We start from the raw sequence: 20,046 nt of genomic DNA, 5'->3' as shown, positions 1-20,046 counted from the left end.
TTGTAAAGGTAGTGACCAGCTAAACTCTTATGCAATGTACTGCAATCTTTGGCTGGTTTCCCGTTGTATCAGTAGAGACCAGCTAACTCTTATGGACTGTGCGTACTGCAATCTTTGGCTGGTTTCCCGTTGTAAGACTAGAGACCAGCTCACTCTCATGCAATATGTATTGCAATGTATGGCTGGTTTCCCGTTGTACAGGTAGAGACCAGCTAAACTCTTATGCACTATGTATTGCAATCTTTGGCTGGTTTCTATATGTAAATTTGCTGCTTTCTGTACAAAGTGTAATAAATACACAAGGCTTATAGCCTTGTTGCATATTAGGACAAAATTTGTTGCTACTTAGTGAAAATTTGATCTGCAGTCTAGGTAGAGACCAGCTAAACTCTTATGCACTATGTATTGCAATCTTTGGCTGGTTTCTCGTTGTAAATTTTTTGCTTTCTGTGCAAAGTGTAATAAGTACACAAGGCTATAGTCTTGTTGTTTTTTAGGGCAACATTTGTTGCTTTTTTATGCAATGTTTCAAAATTCGACAAGTACACAAGTAGCCTTGTTGCTTTTTACACAAAGCAAAATTTGTTGCTTTTAAGTACACAAGCCTTATAGCCTTGTTGTTTTGAAGGACAAAATGTGTTGTTTTTTAGTGCAAAGTTTGACAAGTACACAAGTCTTGTTGCTTTTTAGGGCAAACTTTTTTTCTTTCAATGCAAAATTTGATAAACAAAAGATATTCACTACCCATGACATGCGTTAAAGATTTCTATAAGTATTTATTCCAACTTTCTCCAATGTCTGAACCAGCAGACAGACTTGTAAAATGAAAATGTATTGCTATGACAAGTAAAACAAATGTCTTGCATATTAACGCATGGATGTTTTAAGTTAAATTGTACAAAAAAGACATTATATGAAATGCATATAACAACAATCACAACTTCTATCAGATCCTGATTTCAAAACCTTTACGACAAATACTCTCCACTTAGCATGAACATTGTTATTAAAAAGCATCATCAATCTTAACAACAATCTTGACTGAAGAGACAATTGTTTACTAGCAATATAACCCAGGGTGTTGCTATGGGTGTTATGCATTATCGCACTGTTCCAAATCCTTTTTTTTCAGCAGAATTCATGAAGCACGGACCATGGATAACACACAGATGATAATCAAAATTTCATTGCTTCTGATGCAACAATTACACAAATGAAATAATTCCCAACCTACGTTAACAGTAGGTCTTCTTGACCTCTGCCCAGTGGCATCTAGCTCATGATTAATTACTATGTCCATCACACACCTTTATCAGAATTACGCTAAATATAAAATATTGAAGTAAACACAAATCTGTCTTCAAATATACAAATTATAACTCTTTCTCAGCCACTTTCAAAAAAATTAAATCTACAACTGATAGACTGAAACATGTTCCAAGTTGGTGACAATAACATAAATATATAAATGCAAGGTTAAAAATAAGCATTTTAAGGAATATTATTTGTGACAATGAAATAAGTTTTATGTATGTTATATTTTCATGATGCATGGTCATGCCCACATAAAGATATACATTTAAGAACAACATTAATGGCTTGTGTTAGGACAATGTATGTTGAGTTTCTGACAGACAAGTTTAGCGCAAAATATTACTGTCATCGGAAATGCATTCATCTTTCAGAGAGTGTCAGTTAACAAACTGATTTGCCTCGACCAGCAAAAAAACAGACCACAAGACCTTGAAAGTTTCACTAATTTTAATGGAATGTTACGATGATTTATTGTTCTGTAGTGATACAAAACAATTATTAATACTTATAATACGAAAGACAATATTAATAAAGGGTAAAAAATAAAAAAATAAAAAAAGTGCTGACAGTTGTACTCAGTAGGAGGTGTTTACATTTGTAAATCATTATCAATTGAAGTGCAAAACAACTACATATTAAAAAAGTAAACACCATGACAGAATGTTAATCGGTAAAATAATCACTCTATTAAGGGACCATAAATAGACTCAATATATATGTTAATACACCTCCTAATAACAACGAAGGAGGAGTATTATCAGAAACATTGGATTTGTATTTGCAGCTTTTGTCTTTGTGACATTCTTGACCAAAGTAGCCAGAATTTGAAAAATAATTCAGAATTCTAAAATTGCTGGAGAGTGAACAGCAGTCCTTTTGTGTTTGGTACCCGTATTCTAAACTGGGTGTCCACATGACACATAGGCTCGCCCAACAGGCTCTACGATTTGGGATTATTTGTCCGGTGAAAGTATGGTTTCACTCAAATTTAGTGACAGTGTAACTTCAACAAAAGATTAAAAAATGACTGATATCAATTTCACAAAGATAGTCCTAACTTAGGACCAGTCCTAGGACTCTTTAGGAGTTATTCAAACTTAAGGCAAGTCCTAAGTTAAGACGAGAAAGATACGTAAGAGTGATCTTACCTCTTTGTGAAACCCATCCCTGGTTTCTCTAAAGATCCCTTTAGCACAAGATAACTGGACATTCTATTGCCACCTTACTTGATCATAAGTCTGCCCTTCTGACTGCGATTGCTGAAGTTATTATTGCGACTCCCCATGTAGAAATACTCTCCCTTTGCGAATTGCATGAGTGCTCCTGGGTATGAAGCGGGTGCGTTGTTCAGTAGATTGTTCATCGTGTTCTTGTTCGCCACAGATTGAGACGCACAGGTGGCTGCTTCCATACACCTAAAAGGGGCAAGAAATATTAGATAAATTCATTCTTAGAAAGACACAAACTCTCATGCTGCGGTGTAATAAGGACTTTTCAGGTGGTGGTGCGAGGGGACAGCCCCACCCCCTTGGCGTTACCACTGCTGTCATGTCTGTGTCCAGATTACACAAACAAAATGATTTCCAATAAACTGAAAGCTAAACCTCAAATACAATAATATAATATACATTTGAATAAAATCTGGTACAACGACTTGTTTTATAGTCACAAGTTACAGCTATCAATTGAATTCCTCAGACTATTATAGAGACAGTTGCTATGTCAAATGGTTTAGGGCAATCTTTTGTATAGCAAGCTCCAAATAAGCAGAAGCCTGGTACTACTGTTCCATACACATTCCTTCAAAATCGTGTATGGGTGTTTGGCTTCTCTTGTAATGTAGCAGTCTGAAGAATTCAACTTCAAGTGGTAACTTGTGATCAGGCAAGTCATGTACCAGACATTATTCGCAAATGGATTATTGCATCCAAATTCAGTTATGAAAAGAAACAAAACTTCATTCCTGTGGTTGAATGATGGGAAATGAAGCTAGTTAGAAAAATTATACCAAAAGGGAAAAACTACCAGGTATAACTCCAGGTGTCAGGATCTGGAAACAGGGTATACAAATTTGAAAATTGGGGCCCAAAATTTGTCATTTAGAGCTCAATTAGACAATGTCTAAATTGGTGACTACAGCTCTGGCTGTTGCTATGGACACCTTATGCTCAATGCACACTCACTTGATGATCATTCCACAGTAGCAGCCATTAAAGGAACATGTTGCCTTGGATCGGTCGAGTTGGTCTTTGTAAAGTGTTTGTAACCGTTTGTTATAAAATGCAAATGATTAGAAAGATGTTTTAAAAGTAGAATATAATGAGTTCCTTTCACATAGACATGGCTTCATAATCCTGAGCCATACCAACAAAATTACACATAAAAACAACAACAAAACCAAACAAACACCCAGAGACCCATTCAGAAAAAAAAACACTTATTTGAGTTTGATTTTTAACCTACTGGTAGAATCCAGAGCTTGCTATGTTGACTGCCAAGTCCTTAGGTGTAATGTTAGGGGTATCCTGGAAGTAAATCCATTTCACTGTAGCTTCGGTCCACATGGTACTCTGCTCAAAGGGCATGGGATAGTTATCGAGCTGATTCAACATCTGCACAATGTTAGTCCGGTCGGTGCCTGCATATATACAGAGAGAGAATAACTTGATTTTAGGGTCAGCCTTTTGGCAGTACAAGACTAAAACAAGGTCACCCAAAAGAGAAAGGTTGTGTCTGAAAAGATAGCTGTGGCTATAGATCTCTACCATGGTGCAGGTTTCTTGAAATCTCCCCATTGATAACAATGTAACCATTACGAGGCTGGAAGAACAAAATAGTCTGGTTCCTATTTGCATAATGATCATTAACAATCACTATTGTTATTCGTCACAAGGAACGTGACCAAGATGGAAGCAGCATGATAAAGGTCTATATATGGCCGATTGCTGAGTGTGTTGCTATAGGTAATGCTTTACCCCTTTAGAGACCATCATTCATTTCTGCATAATCATCACAAACGAAAAGACAATGCTTATATTATTCTTTCATCACATTTGTAAGTAAAAATGTCACTAGAAAAAAACCCCAGAAATTTCAGTTTTGTGTTGACTGGGATATGTTAAAAAACTAAAATGGAGGTTTTATATCAGAACATGACATTTTGAATATATTAATGGGAATAGGTCAAACTTTGCAGCCGATTTGTTGTTCTGGTACAAGCCGCTTATGGTCGCTTTGATTCCTTAAGTCTAAATGCACATATTGATGTGATAGTAAATCTTACACAGTTAAATGCACCAAACAATTTATAGGGCGTTCAGCTTAGGGTACTGGTGTCTTGCCTTGCTTTCAACTTCTATGACACTGGTTCGAATCTGGTTCGAATCTCACTGGGGGCACTATGTGGATTGTGCTTTAAAGTCCCTTACATGGGTTTTCCCTGGAATAATTCTCTGGGGTGTCCTGCCACATCTAAAACTGAATCTTCTTCAGTGTCTTCTACATTTAGGCTCTTGACTAGTACATGGATTAATTTCGTTTTCACAAAACTCTTCCTAACTTAGGATTAGTCTTGGGACAAAGGACGAGTTAAGTTCTATATCAATAGATGTTAGGACGCATTGAACTCGTTCTAAATTAGTACGGATTACTCATCCTAAATCAGGATAGGATTAATCCATAGAAACAGAACCCGGAGAACATTGAGTGTGTCATTGTGCATCCGTTTTCGTTGTATGACCATTTTAAGGATGCGCGTACAAATTCTTTTTTACACGTGTATGGCAAAATATTTTGCAATTTTGCCATACAGTAGACAACACATAAGACATCACATTGGCCAATGAAACACTAGAAACGGTTTATCTGCGATGTCCTCTTGCCATTATGCCATAAACGTGGTCACGAGATGCTCATTTTGCCGTACACACGTCTCGTGTGATGATCATTTGCCATCACAGAGGGCGGCACAGCTCAGCGTTCTCCGGGTTCTATTTCTATGGATTAATCCTAGCATTTCGTAAAATCAGCTCCTGGGCTTCACAACCAGAAATGAAAATAGATGTCTTACCTCCTCTTCCTTCTCCTGCATCACCAGTCTGACCGTCACCTCCTGGTGCTTGATTATTGTGGGTATTGGATCCTGCAATCAAATCAAATTAAATGGGACTCATTAACAACTTCCTAGGACGATAGCAGAGATGCTCAATTCCTTCATGATTTGCAGTCAGAAATCCACCATAAACCAAATGTGCAAAATAAAACTACCTAGCACATATATAACTATACTTTGTATAAAGTATTGTTAAGTTTTCCATTGCCATAAAAAAAAGGAAATAAAGGATTGTGCCTGATTTAAATCGCTTTACTGCAATTGTGTATTAAAGGCACTGGACACGTTTACTTAAATTTCAAAGGCCAGGATGCTCACTTTGTGTATCCCAACATATGCATACAAAATTTTAAAAACTTGGTCATCAAAGTTGCAAGAAAATATTGCACGCAAATACACCCTTGTTGCAAAAGTTTGTATGCTTTCAGATGTGTTAGAAGTGCTTCGGGCCTGAAGTCTTTCTATCACTTCGGAGGGAGCCGTTTCTCACAATGTTTTACTATCAACAGCTCTTCGTTGCTTGTTACCACGTGTTTCTGCTAAACATTTTTAGTTAAAACTAAAAGTGTCCAGTGCCTTTTAAGACAGTGGACACTATTGGTAATTGTCAAAGACCAGTCTTCTCACTTGGTGTATCTCAACATATATTGCATAAAATAACAAACCTGTGAAAATTTGAGCTCAATCGGTCATAGAAGTTGTGAGATAATAATGAAAGAAAAAACACCCTTGTCACACGAAGTTGTGTGCTCTCTGATGCTTGAGGTCTCGAAATCAAATTCGTAGAAAATTACTTCTCTCTCGAAAACTAGTCACTTCAGAGGGAGCTGTTTCTCACAATGTATTATACTACCAACCTCTCCCCATTACTCATCACCAAGAAAGGTTTTATGATGATAATTATTTTGAGTAATTACCAATAGTGTCCAGTGCCTTTAAAACTAAAAGTGTCCAGTGCCTTTAAACTCACCTGTCCACTGAAGGTGAACCAGATCACCAGCATCAATCTCCAAATTTTTAGGGATGAAGTCGTACTCTACTGCTGGAAATGTCTGTACAATGTTACCACGCTTCCCCCGGACATTCAAATTGAAGATCTTGGCTGCATTCACATCTGTGAGTATCAAAGTGTATGAAACTGGGTTTATCACTCTTGAAACTAACGACAATCAAAACTATTGGTGAGAAGCCTACAACAGGGTTCAATAGTATAGAGCAGTTTGAGAAACATTCAACTTTGAATTCAAACAAGCGAATGGTTCCAAAAAACAAAGGTATTACATTTAAGACTTCGGTGCAGAGAAAAAATTCAGTATAGATTACACACATCCACTGCTACGTATGCAAAGTCAGTATGCTGGTGTTGTGGACGAATGCAGTCAAACATTGACATTAAGCAGCCCTTTAATTGATTCGGTTTTTGTTTAAGCCAGTTAAAGACACTCTTGGTGAGGGCTACAAGAAAAAAACATGTCTAAATATTAGTAGTACTTAGTTTTTATATAGCGCTTTATCACCCCCGATGGACGTATCACACCCGATGAAGCGCTCACTATTTTTTCCTGCAAAGTATGCAAAGCTACGTTTTGAAGTACATATGACACCTATTCCTTTACAAAGAGCCATGTAATGGTTTACAAGGTGCTATGGCACAATGTGCTACCAGTCAAACCAGGAACACTGAGGCGACCCCTGCGCTTTATGTTAAGTACACTGGGTTCTTTTAAGGCATTACACAACACAAGTGTTTATGACCGGGACTCAAACCCACACTCTAGTGATCAGAAACGCCAGAGCTAGTGATCAGAAACGCCAGAGCTTGAGTCCTGTATTCTAATCTGCTTGGCCACGAAACACCATTAAAGATAAAGATAACTCAGGGGAGCTGAAGGTAGGAATTGATATTTCTCTTAAATCCAAGTCCATAGCAGCACAGAGCTACAGTGTACCAACATTGAAATACAGGGATGAATTTCATCACACTGTGATGCTCAGCTATGAGAAAATGTCACTCGGCAGTAATGGCTTACACCGGCCAAAATACCATGTCATTAAAACTGATCTGAACTGGTACACCACTATTTTTTCTTCACAAACGGTTTAGCTTAGCATTATTTCCTGCTTAAAAAAATTAAGCTGACCGAGTCCTAACTAGGGAAGGGAGAGACATCAAACTTCGTACTTACCATCACCAGCTGGGCGTGGCATCATGATCAGAGCATGGGAACGATCCTGGAAGGTGCGACCAAACTGGGCTGTATTGATGGCTAGACGAAGGGCCAGACGATCAGCGCCGATATCAACATAGGGATTCTGCTGGACAGGGGAGATGACACCTCCATTCCTAAAATGGATATAGGACATTCATTTAATCAGTCAAAATAAAGGCAGGGTCATTGTTTCATTTTTGTCAAAGGCAAAAAAAGTCACATGCAAAAGTTTAAGCTGAATACAGTGTCTACTTGAGTGACGTTTGAAGCTTGGCATGGTGTGATTAACAAGATTCACTATAAGTAAAAGTAAACTTGCGGGTACAATCATATGTATATTAAATCTCTTTCAAGGGAGTGGTGGTTTTTTCTACTGAAGGTGAGCAGAGTATATTTTTCAAAACTTTAAGACTGAACCTGCTCTCTTCAGAGCCACCACTTCCTCAAATGAGATTTAATACATGGTTGTACTTGCAAGTTATTATTTATAGTTTATTCTTACAGTGTCTACTTGTTGAGAAAACAGCAGTACCTCTTCACTGTACTTTCATGAGAATGTCGGACCCAATCACATTATCAAAGTGAGAGCCGGATACCAACCCCATTCCCCATCCTAGCAGCATTCCCGAATGGACACCAACCCTAAGAAATCTGAGATCGAGTCACGCTCAACGCAGTTCTCAGATTTAAAATTTTCAATAACTCTTATTGTTTTTTAATAAAAATGGGTACTTTTCAGAACAACTTTTTCGCAGGATGCTTTCTACCGTTACCATTTCCATAACAATTAGGCTTCAGAATATAAAATAACAGTTTTCGTTTTTCAAATCATTACCGAAGTATGACCCAACCTTTAAAAGGTATGCCTCACAATAGTTATATGGACAGAATACAAGAGTATATTCTTCAAAACATAACCCAATGTTGTGAAAAACATACTTTATCTTAAAAATGACCGAGGATCAATAATAAATCAGTATTGTCCATATAGGAGAACCTTTAAAAGAATTAATGAAAATTACTGAAATCTTTCTTTCAACAATTTTTCTTCTTGAAAATAACGTAATTAAATTTGGGGTTAAAAAAAAACCATATTACTAGGGTAAAAAAAAAACACAAAAATGCAGAAAATCTACGTACACATCTTGGTTTTGGGCAGCATCTGTAGTAATTGGATCATAGTCATCTGTGGTGATGTTGTATCTGTAATGAATCACAATGTCAAAAAATTTACCTCTGCACAGATCATCGTTGGGGGCCCTCATTTTACAAAATAAAAAATAAACGAATGAGGAAAATCTTAAAACATGTACATGTACATCTAAAACATGTACACAAACAAAACAAACTATAGCAAACCTCAGCGAAAGATTAAAGCAAAAGAGTAAAATAAAAATTCCTTAGAAGAGAAATTGTTTTTTGCTACCAACTTTTAAAATGAAAATTTTTAAAAATTAGTTTTATGGTATATAGCTACAACTACACAGTAGTAACAAACAGTAGGTTCTAATAGACCGATCCATTAAGCTCCGCCCCATTGCGTATTGACCAATCACAACACATCGCACAACCAAAAGTCTAACAAAATAAGGCTCAACATGCGTGCGCGTTTGCTTGGCGCGCGCAGCAGAGTTGTGCAGAATGGCATTGAAGAGGCTCTTGTGTTCTTGCTCACACGTGCGCCTTGGGCGGAGTAGCCTAATGGATAGGTCTATTACCAAACAAACACAATCCCTTTAAGAGGATTTGACAGCTTTATTTCAACTACAATTACCTAAGTCGTGTAACGCATCTTTGTGTGTCTCCAGATGGGAAGTACGGCATAGTCCATTCATACTGACTGGCTTCTCCACCCCTTGTATTCCCCAGGTGATTAACCCTGGTCCATGGGGCCGGCTGACAATCAGGAGGATCTAAAGCTACTAGGCATTGCTCTGTCATCTCTCCTTCTGGACGACCCCATACGTAGCGTACACCATCAGTACCTGATCTTGCTGTACAAGCAGCTGCATTATTGTATTCTGATGTGGGATCAAAGAAATTGTTTAAAGGGTCTGGGTGAATCTTGTCGGACGCAAAACACAATGTCCACAGATTTACAGAAATGAATAAAACAAGTCACATTAATAATTTTTGTCTCAGTGAGACAAAAATTATTTTAGCAAGTAAAAACAAAATATCCATTTGTGGTAAAACACCATAACTGGTAAATTCGCTTTAAATACTAAAACTGAGACAATTTTTTTATATGTGACTCTGTTTTACTCATTCTTCAAAAACAACAGCTCCTCAGCAAGTAATGTTTTAAGGGAAGCTTTCTACTATCATTATCTTCAAAGTTTAATGTAAATCTGCGGACATTTTTTTTTGTGTTAGTGGGAGCGTTCGTTTAGCTTCCCCCCGGTCGACCCCGGTGTGAGGCGATTTTTTTTCCAGGACGAACATGTGCAGATAATTACCCATGTTCGTCCTGGAAAAAATAACCGCCACACACTGGGTCGACCCAGGGAAGCTAAACGTACGCACCTACAAAAAGTACTCAGTTCCTTTAATACAGGCATAATATTTGGTCCCCAGAAAAAAAGGTTGGACAACTTGACTTAGTACATGCATGGTGTAGGCTTGCCGCTTAAATAGTATTTTCAGGCTATTTAATCAAAGTTTTTCAGATTTTCTCAATGGCAATAAAAATTGTAAATCAGACTAAAGTAGGAAGAATATCATGCCATTTTTAGATGGGGATTACAATTCTAATACAGGCATGATAATGATACATGATCCTTGGAAAGAAGAGGGAAATGTGTATTGCGCATAAGGGTTGACCTACACACATGTACTTGTTCATATGGTGCAGGGTTTACTAGACTCTGCAGCAGGCTATTTAATCACACATTGCTTCAAAATCAGCATGGCATGACGGTTGCTTAATGTATGGGCTCAATAAATTACTCTTAAAAATTTGCGCATCAATCCTTTCTGGTCATGCACTTTTCAAATGATGGTAGTAAAATACTTACGTGGCGCTTTCTCTAGATAGTTGGTGAAGGCCAACCACTGGCCGCCATTTTCCGTGCATTCTGCCTCATTGTTCCATCGCGACCAGTGCTTTCGGTCACCAGTGTTACCATTGCCATAGGTTTCCACACATTCATGCTTCTGCATTACGTTGTAACTTTCTGACTGGTAAAACCTAGAATTTGATTAAAAAAATACATTTTCAAAGCGATGACACACAATGAAAACATAGCACACCAGTAGGATCATATCTATTACTATTATTATTATTAATAATAAAAAATAATAATGATATCTGATTCAAAGGCACTTGGGTAGATTATACAAAGAGGTATGACTAGTCCTAGGCTAGCTTTTGGTAGTTACACGCTTTGTAATTACTCAAAATATAAATTAGAATAAAAAGTTACTTGGTAACGAGCAACAGAGAGCTGTTGGTAGTATACAACATTGTGAGAAACAACTCCTTCTACTAGAGTAATGTACTTTTTGAAACAAAAGGTAACTTCTCACACTCAAATATTTGAATCTACTAAAGACTTCAGGCCTGAAGCCATTTTCGGGCATCTGAAAGAACACAAATTTGTGCAACAAGGGTGGCTTTTCTTTCATTTTTTTCTTGCATCTTCAATGACAAATTGAGCCAAATTCTTCACAGATTTTAAATTTTATTCATTTAATGTTGGAATACACCAAGCTTTCTAAAATACTGGTCTTTGACAATTACAAACGTGTCCAGTGCCTTTCTTGATTCAGGTCAAATACTACTTAGTGTGACCCAAATTTATAATATCACTCACTCGCACAAGCTTGTGTTGCTGACGAGAATAGCCATGTCTTTCCAGGGGGAGGGGTGCCAGTAAGGGTAATAGTCTCTCTCTTCTGGACACTCATAGCCACGTCTGTTGCCGTTGGGATTCTGTCGGGTGTAAATTGCCGAGCTGTATCCATTACCGTTATTGGTTTTCAGCTTCTGGTCAGCAGTGAACAACCCTGGAAAGTAAACAGCAAGTTTATTAAACTTGTAAATACTCGTGGTCAACACAACATTTATGTGGGTAGGTAGAAAAGTGAATCAAGCCTGATACTTCATGGGACAATCAAGGCGATTGCCTCCATGCCCCTTGGTCATTGCCTTGGTCTGAAATGCTCCAGTAAATAGTTACAATTTCCTCATAGAGTGCCCTTTTACCAATGAAGAATACTTGGTGCCATTACCCCTTTCAAAAATGAAGCATACAGCTCTGGTGAATGCAACCTGATTGAGAATCAAAAACACTTACAATATATATCATCAGCAGGCCTTAATCTATCTGAAACACTCCCATCCAGACCTTCCTACATGGGTCTGGCTCCCAGTAAACATTTTTACAATGAACACCATTAAAAGAAATTTGTAAAATAGAGACCAGTCTATTATAATTATTATTATTTATTCGGCCATTTCACAAAGTACAGTAACAACACTTTTTGACTCTGCAAAATGGCCAAAAAAACATGTCCCTCTAAGTTCACTTTTGAGGCATCAGCTTGGGATTCAGCTCAGGCTAGCCTGGCCCCACAGTTGTTTTGAAAAATTGTGCATGCTTTGCATTAGCGCTCAGGGCTTCAAACAAGAGCCAAAAGCCGAATTCAAAGCCCAAGCCATGGTTTCGAAAAGGGGCTTAGATTTGTTACCAGACATAAAAACTAAGAATAAAAAGTGTCTTACCAGCATTACGTTCCCTGTTGTAGCATTTATCATACCAGTCCCATTTCTCATGCAATCCACGGTCTTCTCTGACGTTGTTGTTTTTGCGGTTATTGGCAGCGTTTTGGTTCTCGTTCAGGTTGTTGATCCTGGTGTGACCTTGGGTATTGGTTGTGCGGCCATTACGGATTGTGTCAACATCACCTGGATAGGATTGGACAACATTTAATGTCAAAACTTGTTTTGTTTGGAAGATCATTCCATCTGGTCAAATAGTTTTGTTTAAAGACACTGGACACAACTGGTAGTTATCAAAGACCAGTCTTAAATAACAAACCTGTGAAAATTTGAACTCAATTGGTCGTCGAGTTGCATGCGAGATAATAATGGAAGAAAAAACACCCTTGCCACATGAAGTTGTGTGCTTTCAGATGCTTGAATTCGAGACCTCAAAATCTAATTCTGAGCTCTCTAATTCACTTCAAATATTTTAGTTCTTTCTCGAAAACTACATGTACGCTACTTCAGAGGGAGCACTTTCTCACAATTATTTATACTGTGATCAGGTCTGCATTGCTTGTTACCAGGTAGTTACAAAACATGTAGTGACCAGTGCCTCTAAAGGGTTGGGGTACTTTTTGTTGGACACAAAACACAATGTCCACAGATTTACATTTAACTTACACGTGTACACAGTTTAAGGATAATGGTGGTAGAAAGCTTCCCTTAAAATATCAACTGCTGAGGTTTTTGAGAAATGAGTAAAACAATGTCTCAAAAATAATTTTCATCTGAGGAGTGGAAATAAAGCTTGGCCTTTTAACCTGCATTTTTGGAGCAGTGCGTAGAAATAGAATTATTTATTCTGCAAATGTTAAAAAGCTCTCTAAAATTCTCTAGTAGGGCCTATTGCATACGATAGTTCGAACATCAGCGGACTGAGCCTGGAGCCTAACCCAGAGCCAAAGCCAAGATTTGAGAAAGGCCCCTTGTATCACTGTAGTTGACTAGTCCTCTTTAAGCCTGGTTCTTACCTGTAGCAGTGGCAGCGTCTACTTGACACATGTACTGCAACACAATGTTACAATTGAGTTTATGCGGGTCGGTGTTCTCATCTCCACCGCAGCCGTGCTGATTGGTCCATTCCATGGTCATAAGGCTCTGACCCTGTCCGGTCAGTTCACCGTTTGCCGTCATTGTCTTGTAGGCCGCACTGGAAAAATATTTCTGAAAGGAGGAGCAAAGGTGAGATGATTTATTTGTATACAATAATTAAAAGAGGATAAATGCAATGCAAAGTGGGTTTCTCAATATTTATACAATCAAATGATTTGAGGGTGAACAGTCGAAGACAACCCCCCCCCCCACCCCCAAGGTATCGGAGCTTGACAAAACAGTTTCGTAGGGGAAGCCGAGGGAACTAGTTTGCAAATACCGAGAGGAGTTAATTCACTTGGTATCCATGGTCAGGCACTTAAATGGTTCAAATCTTATTTATCAAACCGTCACCAATTAGTTTGTATCAGCGATGCTAGATCAAACCCGGTTCTTTTAAATTGTGGAATTCCACAAGGTTCTGTTGGTGGACCAATGCTTTTTTCTATATGAGGTACAGCAATATTTACTAAGACATTATGGAGATTAGAGCATGCCAGATATTAGGATTATAGAACATTTTAATCAGAGATAGATTTGTTTTTTGTGGGTTTTTTTTCATTGGTAGAGTCCATTGGGCTGTGCGGTACTTGGGGGGGGGGGGGTTATACTCACCATCCTATACTGCTGGTCCTCACTATTGGAAGGATTTTCAGTTGAATCTCCCACATTGTAACCACCTCTGTTGTTATTCTGAAAATAAGAAAAAAATATATAAAACTGATAAAAAAATTTGCGTCCCCTTTTTGCGAATCCTTTTGAAGGCAAGTTTGTGTCCACCGTCACTTCAATTTCTGAAAATTGTATTTGACATGTCTACAAATATACCGTCATAGGTCTAACTGTCATTGATCGATTTACACGCACTAATCCACCAAAATGTAATTAAATAAATAATGCTATTCTGCGCACTAAAAAACAAGGGAACAAAGAATAAATTGTAAATCCTTTCGTTTGGTTGAAAGATTTAAAAGCATAATTTTTATGGAGTAAGGATGACATGGCAATGTTATTTACAATGAAAATATTAGCAAGTAGGGCCTGTAACCAAAGTTTAAAAGATAAAAAAAAACATGTACATTAAGGTTGATGACAACAAGTTGTTAAATAATGTTTAACAGGGAGAAAAAATGTTGCTTTGTTTTCAACTTTAATTTATATTATGGTTCACCAATTGTCATCTCCATTATTAATATATAAACAATTAATTATAAGAAAACCGAAAATGTTGCTTTGTTTTCAACTTTAATGATTATGGGTTCATCAATTGTATTATCCAGTATTAATCTAAACAAATAAGGAAACCTTTAGACAATAGATTCAAAAGGCACAAGGTAGTTCAACAAGCAAAAGAAAAAACTCATCTCTATTTCCTTATATTCCAAGACACAGAGATAACAACAAGAAGTGAATCTAGTCTAATCTATTTCCTTATTCCAAGACACAGTGTGATAGCAATGTCAACAAAGTGAATCTACAGCAATCTCTATTTCCTTATTCCAAGACACAGTGTGATAGCAATGTCAACAAAGTGAATCTACAGCAATCTCTATTTCCTTATTCCAAGACACAGTGTGATAGCAATGTCAACAAAGTGAATCTACAGCAATCTCTATTTCCTTATTCCAAGACACAGTGTGATAGCAATGTCAACAAAGTGAATCTACAGTAATCTCTATTTCCTTATTCCAAGACACAGTATGATAGCAATGTCAACAAAGTGAATCTACAGTAATCTCTATTTCCTTATATTCCAAGACACAGAGATAACAACAAGAAGTAAATCTAGTCTCATCTATTTCCTTATTCCAAGACACAGTGTGATAGCAATGTCAACAAAGTGAATCTACAGCAATCTCTATTTCCTTATATTCCAAGACACAGAGATAACAACAAGAAGTGAATCTAGTCTCATCTATTTCCTTATTCCAAGACACAGTGTGATAGCAATGTCAACAAAGTGAATCTACAGCAATCTCTATTTCCTTATTCCAAGACACAGTGTGATAGCAATGTCAACAAAGTGAATCTACAGCAATCTCTATTTCCTTATTCCAAGACACAGTGTGATAGCAATGTCAACAAAGTGAATCTACAGCAATCTCTATTTCCTTATTCCAAGAAACAGTGTGATAGCAATGTCAACAAAGTGAATCTACAGTAATCTCTATTTCCTTATTCCAAGACACAGTGTGATAGCAATGTCAACAAAGTGAATCTACAGCAATCTCTATTTCCTTATTCCAAGACACAGTGTGATAGCAATGTCAACAAAGTGAATCTACAGCAATCTCTATTTCCTTATTCCAAGACACAGAGATAACAACAAGAAGTGAATCTAGTCTCATCTATTTCCTTATTCCAAGACACAGTGTGATAGCAATGTCAACAAAGTGAATCTACAGCAATCTCTATTTCCTTATTCCAAGACACAGTGTGATAGCAATGTCAACAAAGTGAATCTACAGTAATCTCTATTTCCTTATTCCAAGACACAGTGTGATAGCAATGTCAACAAAGTGAATCTACAGCAATCTCTATTTCCTTATTCCAAGACATAGTGCCCACTGCAGGTCGTTGTTCTTCCTCAATGGGGTACATGATAATCCTACTTGGGGGAAATATATGGCATCACCTGTTGTTGTACATCAGGTTTAAAATAGCCTTAACACCCCTTATTGTATGTCAGTATTAAATAACAATGACTGTAAATTTCACTTCCTGGTGCCCAAGGGCAATAAGATGACTGAACCAATGTGCCTGTTTTTTTTAAGGCCACTTCTACCTGGGCCCAATTTCAGAGACAGCTGTTGAAATACAAACATGTTTGCTTGTCCCCTGTGCCTTGCCTTAACCAAAGGCGCTGGGATGGGCAAACGTATCAAGCATGCTCATTGGAATATCCAGAAAATGCTCAGTCCCATCGTGCATCACACTCCGCTGCACCATAGAAAAAGCGCGGCACGCATGACAAACTTCCTGGCCTAACATGACTTTACAGGTCTAACAAGCCTAAAAACTTTCTCATGCATCTGAACTTGCACACCTAGATGCAATAAGTGAGTGTTTTTTTTCTTGCAATATTTCCCTACAACTTTGACGACCAACGAGTCCAAATTTTCACAGGTTTGTTATTTGATGCATTATTATGGGATACACCAAGGGAGAATACTGACTAGTTTTGGGAATATCAATCTGTGAATTCAACACTGTTTAACAAAATCTATAATGTAAGCTGCATCAGAGCCTACTTTACAGAGGGGCTCCAATGTAAAAAAAAAAAGTCTTTTGGATGCACCTGATTTCCAAATAGTGAAGTTCTTATAAAAGTGGAGGAAACTATAAGCCTCTAACTTCACAATGTAATGGTGTAAAATGCAATCTGACATTAGAAAAAGTGGGTCTGTTTGCACAATGTACAATCCAAACAAGTTTGTGGTAGTCAAAGGTCAAATTCAATACTGTTTTGATTGTATAGGCCTATCATCCAATTTCAGGAATAAACTAAGTAAATATGTTCTCAGTTCAATAATTTGCAATGTTATTGTAACGCCATCAAACATTTTGGGTTTTTGACAAATTGAAGGGTGACACTTTAAACACATCTGACGAGATACTTGTAATTTTTCTTTTCCATACACTATGCAATTAGCGCATCACAAAGCTGATGTGTGCGTTGTCCCAGGGGGGATGTCAGGCCCAGGAGGGCACATCGGAACCGGGGCTTCTGGAAGATTGTAACACTGCAGGTATCCAAGTTTCTAAGAGCTGAAATTATATTATCACAGCTAGGCTCTAACAATCTAACTCACCTGTGAATCAAACATTCTATTGCCATTTTGTCGGTTAGCAGATCTCTCATTTAACCTGTTATTTGAGCCCCTGGGATTGTGCATGTAGACATCAGCATTGACGCATACTGCAAGCAGTAGTACCACTACACAGCGCATCTTGGTTGTCGAATGATGCCAAGAGATTGCAGGAAATTGGGTTTGGATGGTGTTCAAAATAAAAGCAGTCTTAACTACTCCTCCTTTAAGTAGTTCAGTTTTATCTGAAAGAACAATTGTTCACAATAATTCATAAATACCTAAGACAGTTTATCCATTCTGATTGGTCGAGAGGGCATCACGAGGGGTTGTTTGAACAGATGGTATAACACCAGTAAAAAGTGTTGAAACATGGGCGTGACACGCGAGCTTGCACCTGTGCCTTTAAGACAGTTTCTTCATTCCTATTGGTCGAGAGCAACGGCTGGGACAGTTGTGCCACATCACGCGAAACGCGCGAAGCAATCTTCTCATAAGGAGTTGTTTGCCCACGGGCCTTATCATTTCATAGTTGGAGGGGTGTTGTGTTGAAAGAAATCATTGAACAATTAAAATCTTTGCATTTATTTTACTTTTTGTTAAAAAAGTGTTGATGTTTTTGGACCGAAAAGGTATTTATGAACATGGGAATCAAAGTGTGTTGAATCGGTTTTCAACTAGTGGTTTAAACCCGCCGAGGCCTGGTTCTTGATAAACTATCTCGACTTCGTCTCGGTAAAACTATCAAGAACCAGGCGGGTTTAAACCACTAAATGAAAACCGATTCAACACACTTTGATTCCCTTAATAAATGAGGTGAATACAAGTCATGATTGGTGATCATCGGGGGAAGAAATTATTAGTTTCAAGGCTGGAAGCTCATATAATAAACTTCAAACCTATAGAACCAAAAAAAGTAAGGGGTGCGCTAGTCCTCTAATAAAGAAACAAAGTTGACATACACGTACTGCGGTCGCACGATCGCAGATGTCAAATTTTTTGTAAAAGGAGTGCAGCGCCCCAGCTGGGTCTAGTTCAAACCATAAACCAAGGACCAGATCTGTGTTATCCTCCACCCAAAAACATATTTCCATCCGAAGTAAGGTCACTGATTCTGAACTAAAGTTCATATGACATATTCAATCACACCACCAGTGCAGCCTGCAGCAGTGCAGGCCAATGAGACACAATTTCCATCTGAACTGATTCTAGAGTTCATTTTGTAACACTAACACACACTGGGAGGTTAACATTCCTCAAGAGGAAGAGGACTTATTTCCATCTTCTTAGTTAAAGCTCTTTGATTTGAACATAAATAACAAATCACACATAAATATTGTCAATGTCTGTTCACCATTTTCAAATTGCGCAAAACAGACAACACGGATTACATAACTTACAACAGTGCAGTGATGGTGAAGAACAGTGCCAAGAAGAATCACAGATCAAATTTAAATCGTAATGTAACCGGTAACGTTCGTAAGCCAAACTCAGCGATAGTTACATTCGTAACATGGAACTGTGCAAAATAGGTTTCAACATTGTCAGAATCTTACTTACCAAAATAATATCACCTTATGCAGTGAGTTGCCTTTTCCCACTAATGCAAAATGTGCAGTAAAGAGAACAGCAGTCAGTCTGCATGCACATCACACGTAAAATCAACAACAACCCGAAACCCGCGACCCCATTGACTCGTCACGGATGAATGATTGTTGATGGTTTGTCAGGTAAAAGTAGTTCCAACAAGTAGTGATGACGTCATGTCAGTGACGCATTCGCTTGGGCAGGGTGTAGTTGTTCCCAACAATTACGTAATTGCTATTATAAGGTAGCAGGCCTAATTTGATCAATAAAAATAGTAACAATTGAAATATTTAAACATGAATATATAAGGAATTACTGTAGACAATTTAAATCACAAAGTCAGACGCTATTCGACCTCACTCGAAAAGGGAGTTTTTGTTTGTTTTCCACAAACACGGAAATGCTCTCTTAATTAACTTTGTTCCAGCCATAAAGCTAATTATGGCTCTATGGTGCCAGCATGTTTGTCTCCAAACCCCCCTTAAGCAATCAGTAGGTAAAATATTTAGAATAGTCAAAATGAACAATCAAACGCCGGGACGTGGGCGGGCCTTTGAACGGGCAGGTGTTTCCTTTTCAAAGTTGAAAAATCTCCTCAGCTCGTGAGAAAATCATCACAAAAAAAGTTTTAACAGAAATTGAATAAAATGCGCTGCCCAAATGGCCAGGTGCTCCAATGCCCAAGTTATGCCCCCGGACTGGACGACCTGTGTAGCATACAATCCGATGAGTGGGACATTGATAAAATCGCAGAAATCACCGTATCAGCGGCCGCGGACGGTGAACTCGATGTAGATCGGCAGCACCACCGAGTCGCCGCGGTTTATGGTCAAGTTCATGCAACATCATATCCCCACTCAAGGCAAAACCAACTTACACCAATCTGCTAATTAGGCCTGGGGGCCTAGCCCACGCAAATGTCATAATGACTGGTAACAGTTTCCACATATTTGGTGTAGCCGAACAGAAGCTACTGTCAGAATACACTAACCTGGTGCCACATCCGGAATTTCAGCGGATGATCCGGCTGAGATCATGTGTGTTTTTGTTTTTTGGTGTTTTTTTTTTCAATTATTGGTTTTCGCCCAATAATAGGCCTACCGAGTATGGCTTTTTCTCTATTAGTAATTAGGCCCTCCATATGCATTCCAGGGC

At 38.1% G+C, this 20,046-nt stretch overlaps 1 protein-coding gene across 1 annotated transcript; it reads right to left on the bottom strand.

The window, feature by feature from the left end:
* Window positions 1–756: 756 nt before the first annotated feature.
* On the bottom strand, window positions 757–19,001 carry LOC139951038 (protein DD3-3-like). Its single transcript, XM_071949855.1, has 14 exons — window positions 18,865–19,001; window positions 17,308–17,549; window positions 14,111–14,188; window positions 13,375–13,567; window positions 12,362–12,544; window positions 11,451–11,643; window positions 10,653–10,825; window positions 9,410–9,656; window positions 8,776–8,838; window positions 7,612–7,769; window positions 6,396–6,539; window positions 5,384–5,455; window positions 3,778–3,952; window positions 757–2,729 (listed from the first exon to the last, which is right to left on the bottom strand). The coding sequence occupies exons 2-14, from the start codon at window positions 17,443–17,445 to the stop codon at window positions 2,537–2,539; spliced, it is 2,010 nt and encodes a 669-aa protein (XP_071805956.1). The 5' UTR covers window positions 17,446–17,549; window positions 18,865–19,001; the 3' UTR covers window positions 757–2,536.
* Between the last annotated feature and the right edge of the window lie 1,045 nt (window positions 19,002–20,046).

This window comes from Asterias amurensis, chromosome 2 (assembly GCF_032118995.1).
Source record: "Asterias amurensis chromosome 2, ASM3211899v1".
Lineage (NCBI taxonomy): Eukaryota > Metazoa > Echinodermata > Asteroidea > Forcipulatida > Asteriidae > Asterias > Asterias amurensis.
The sequence above is the reverse complement of the archived record's forward strand: the minus strand, read 5'-3'. Positions and strand labels throughout refer to the sequence as shown.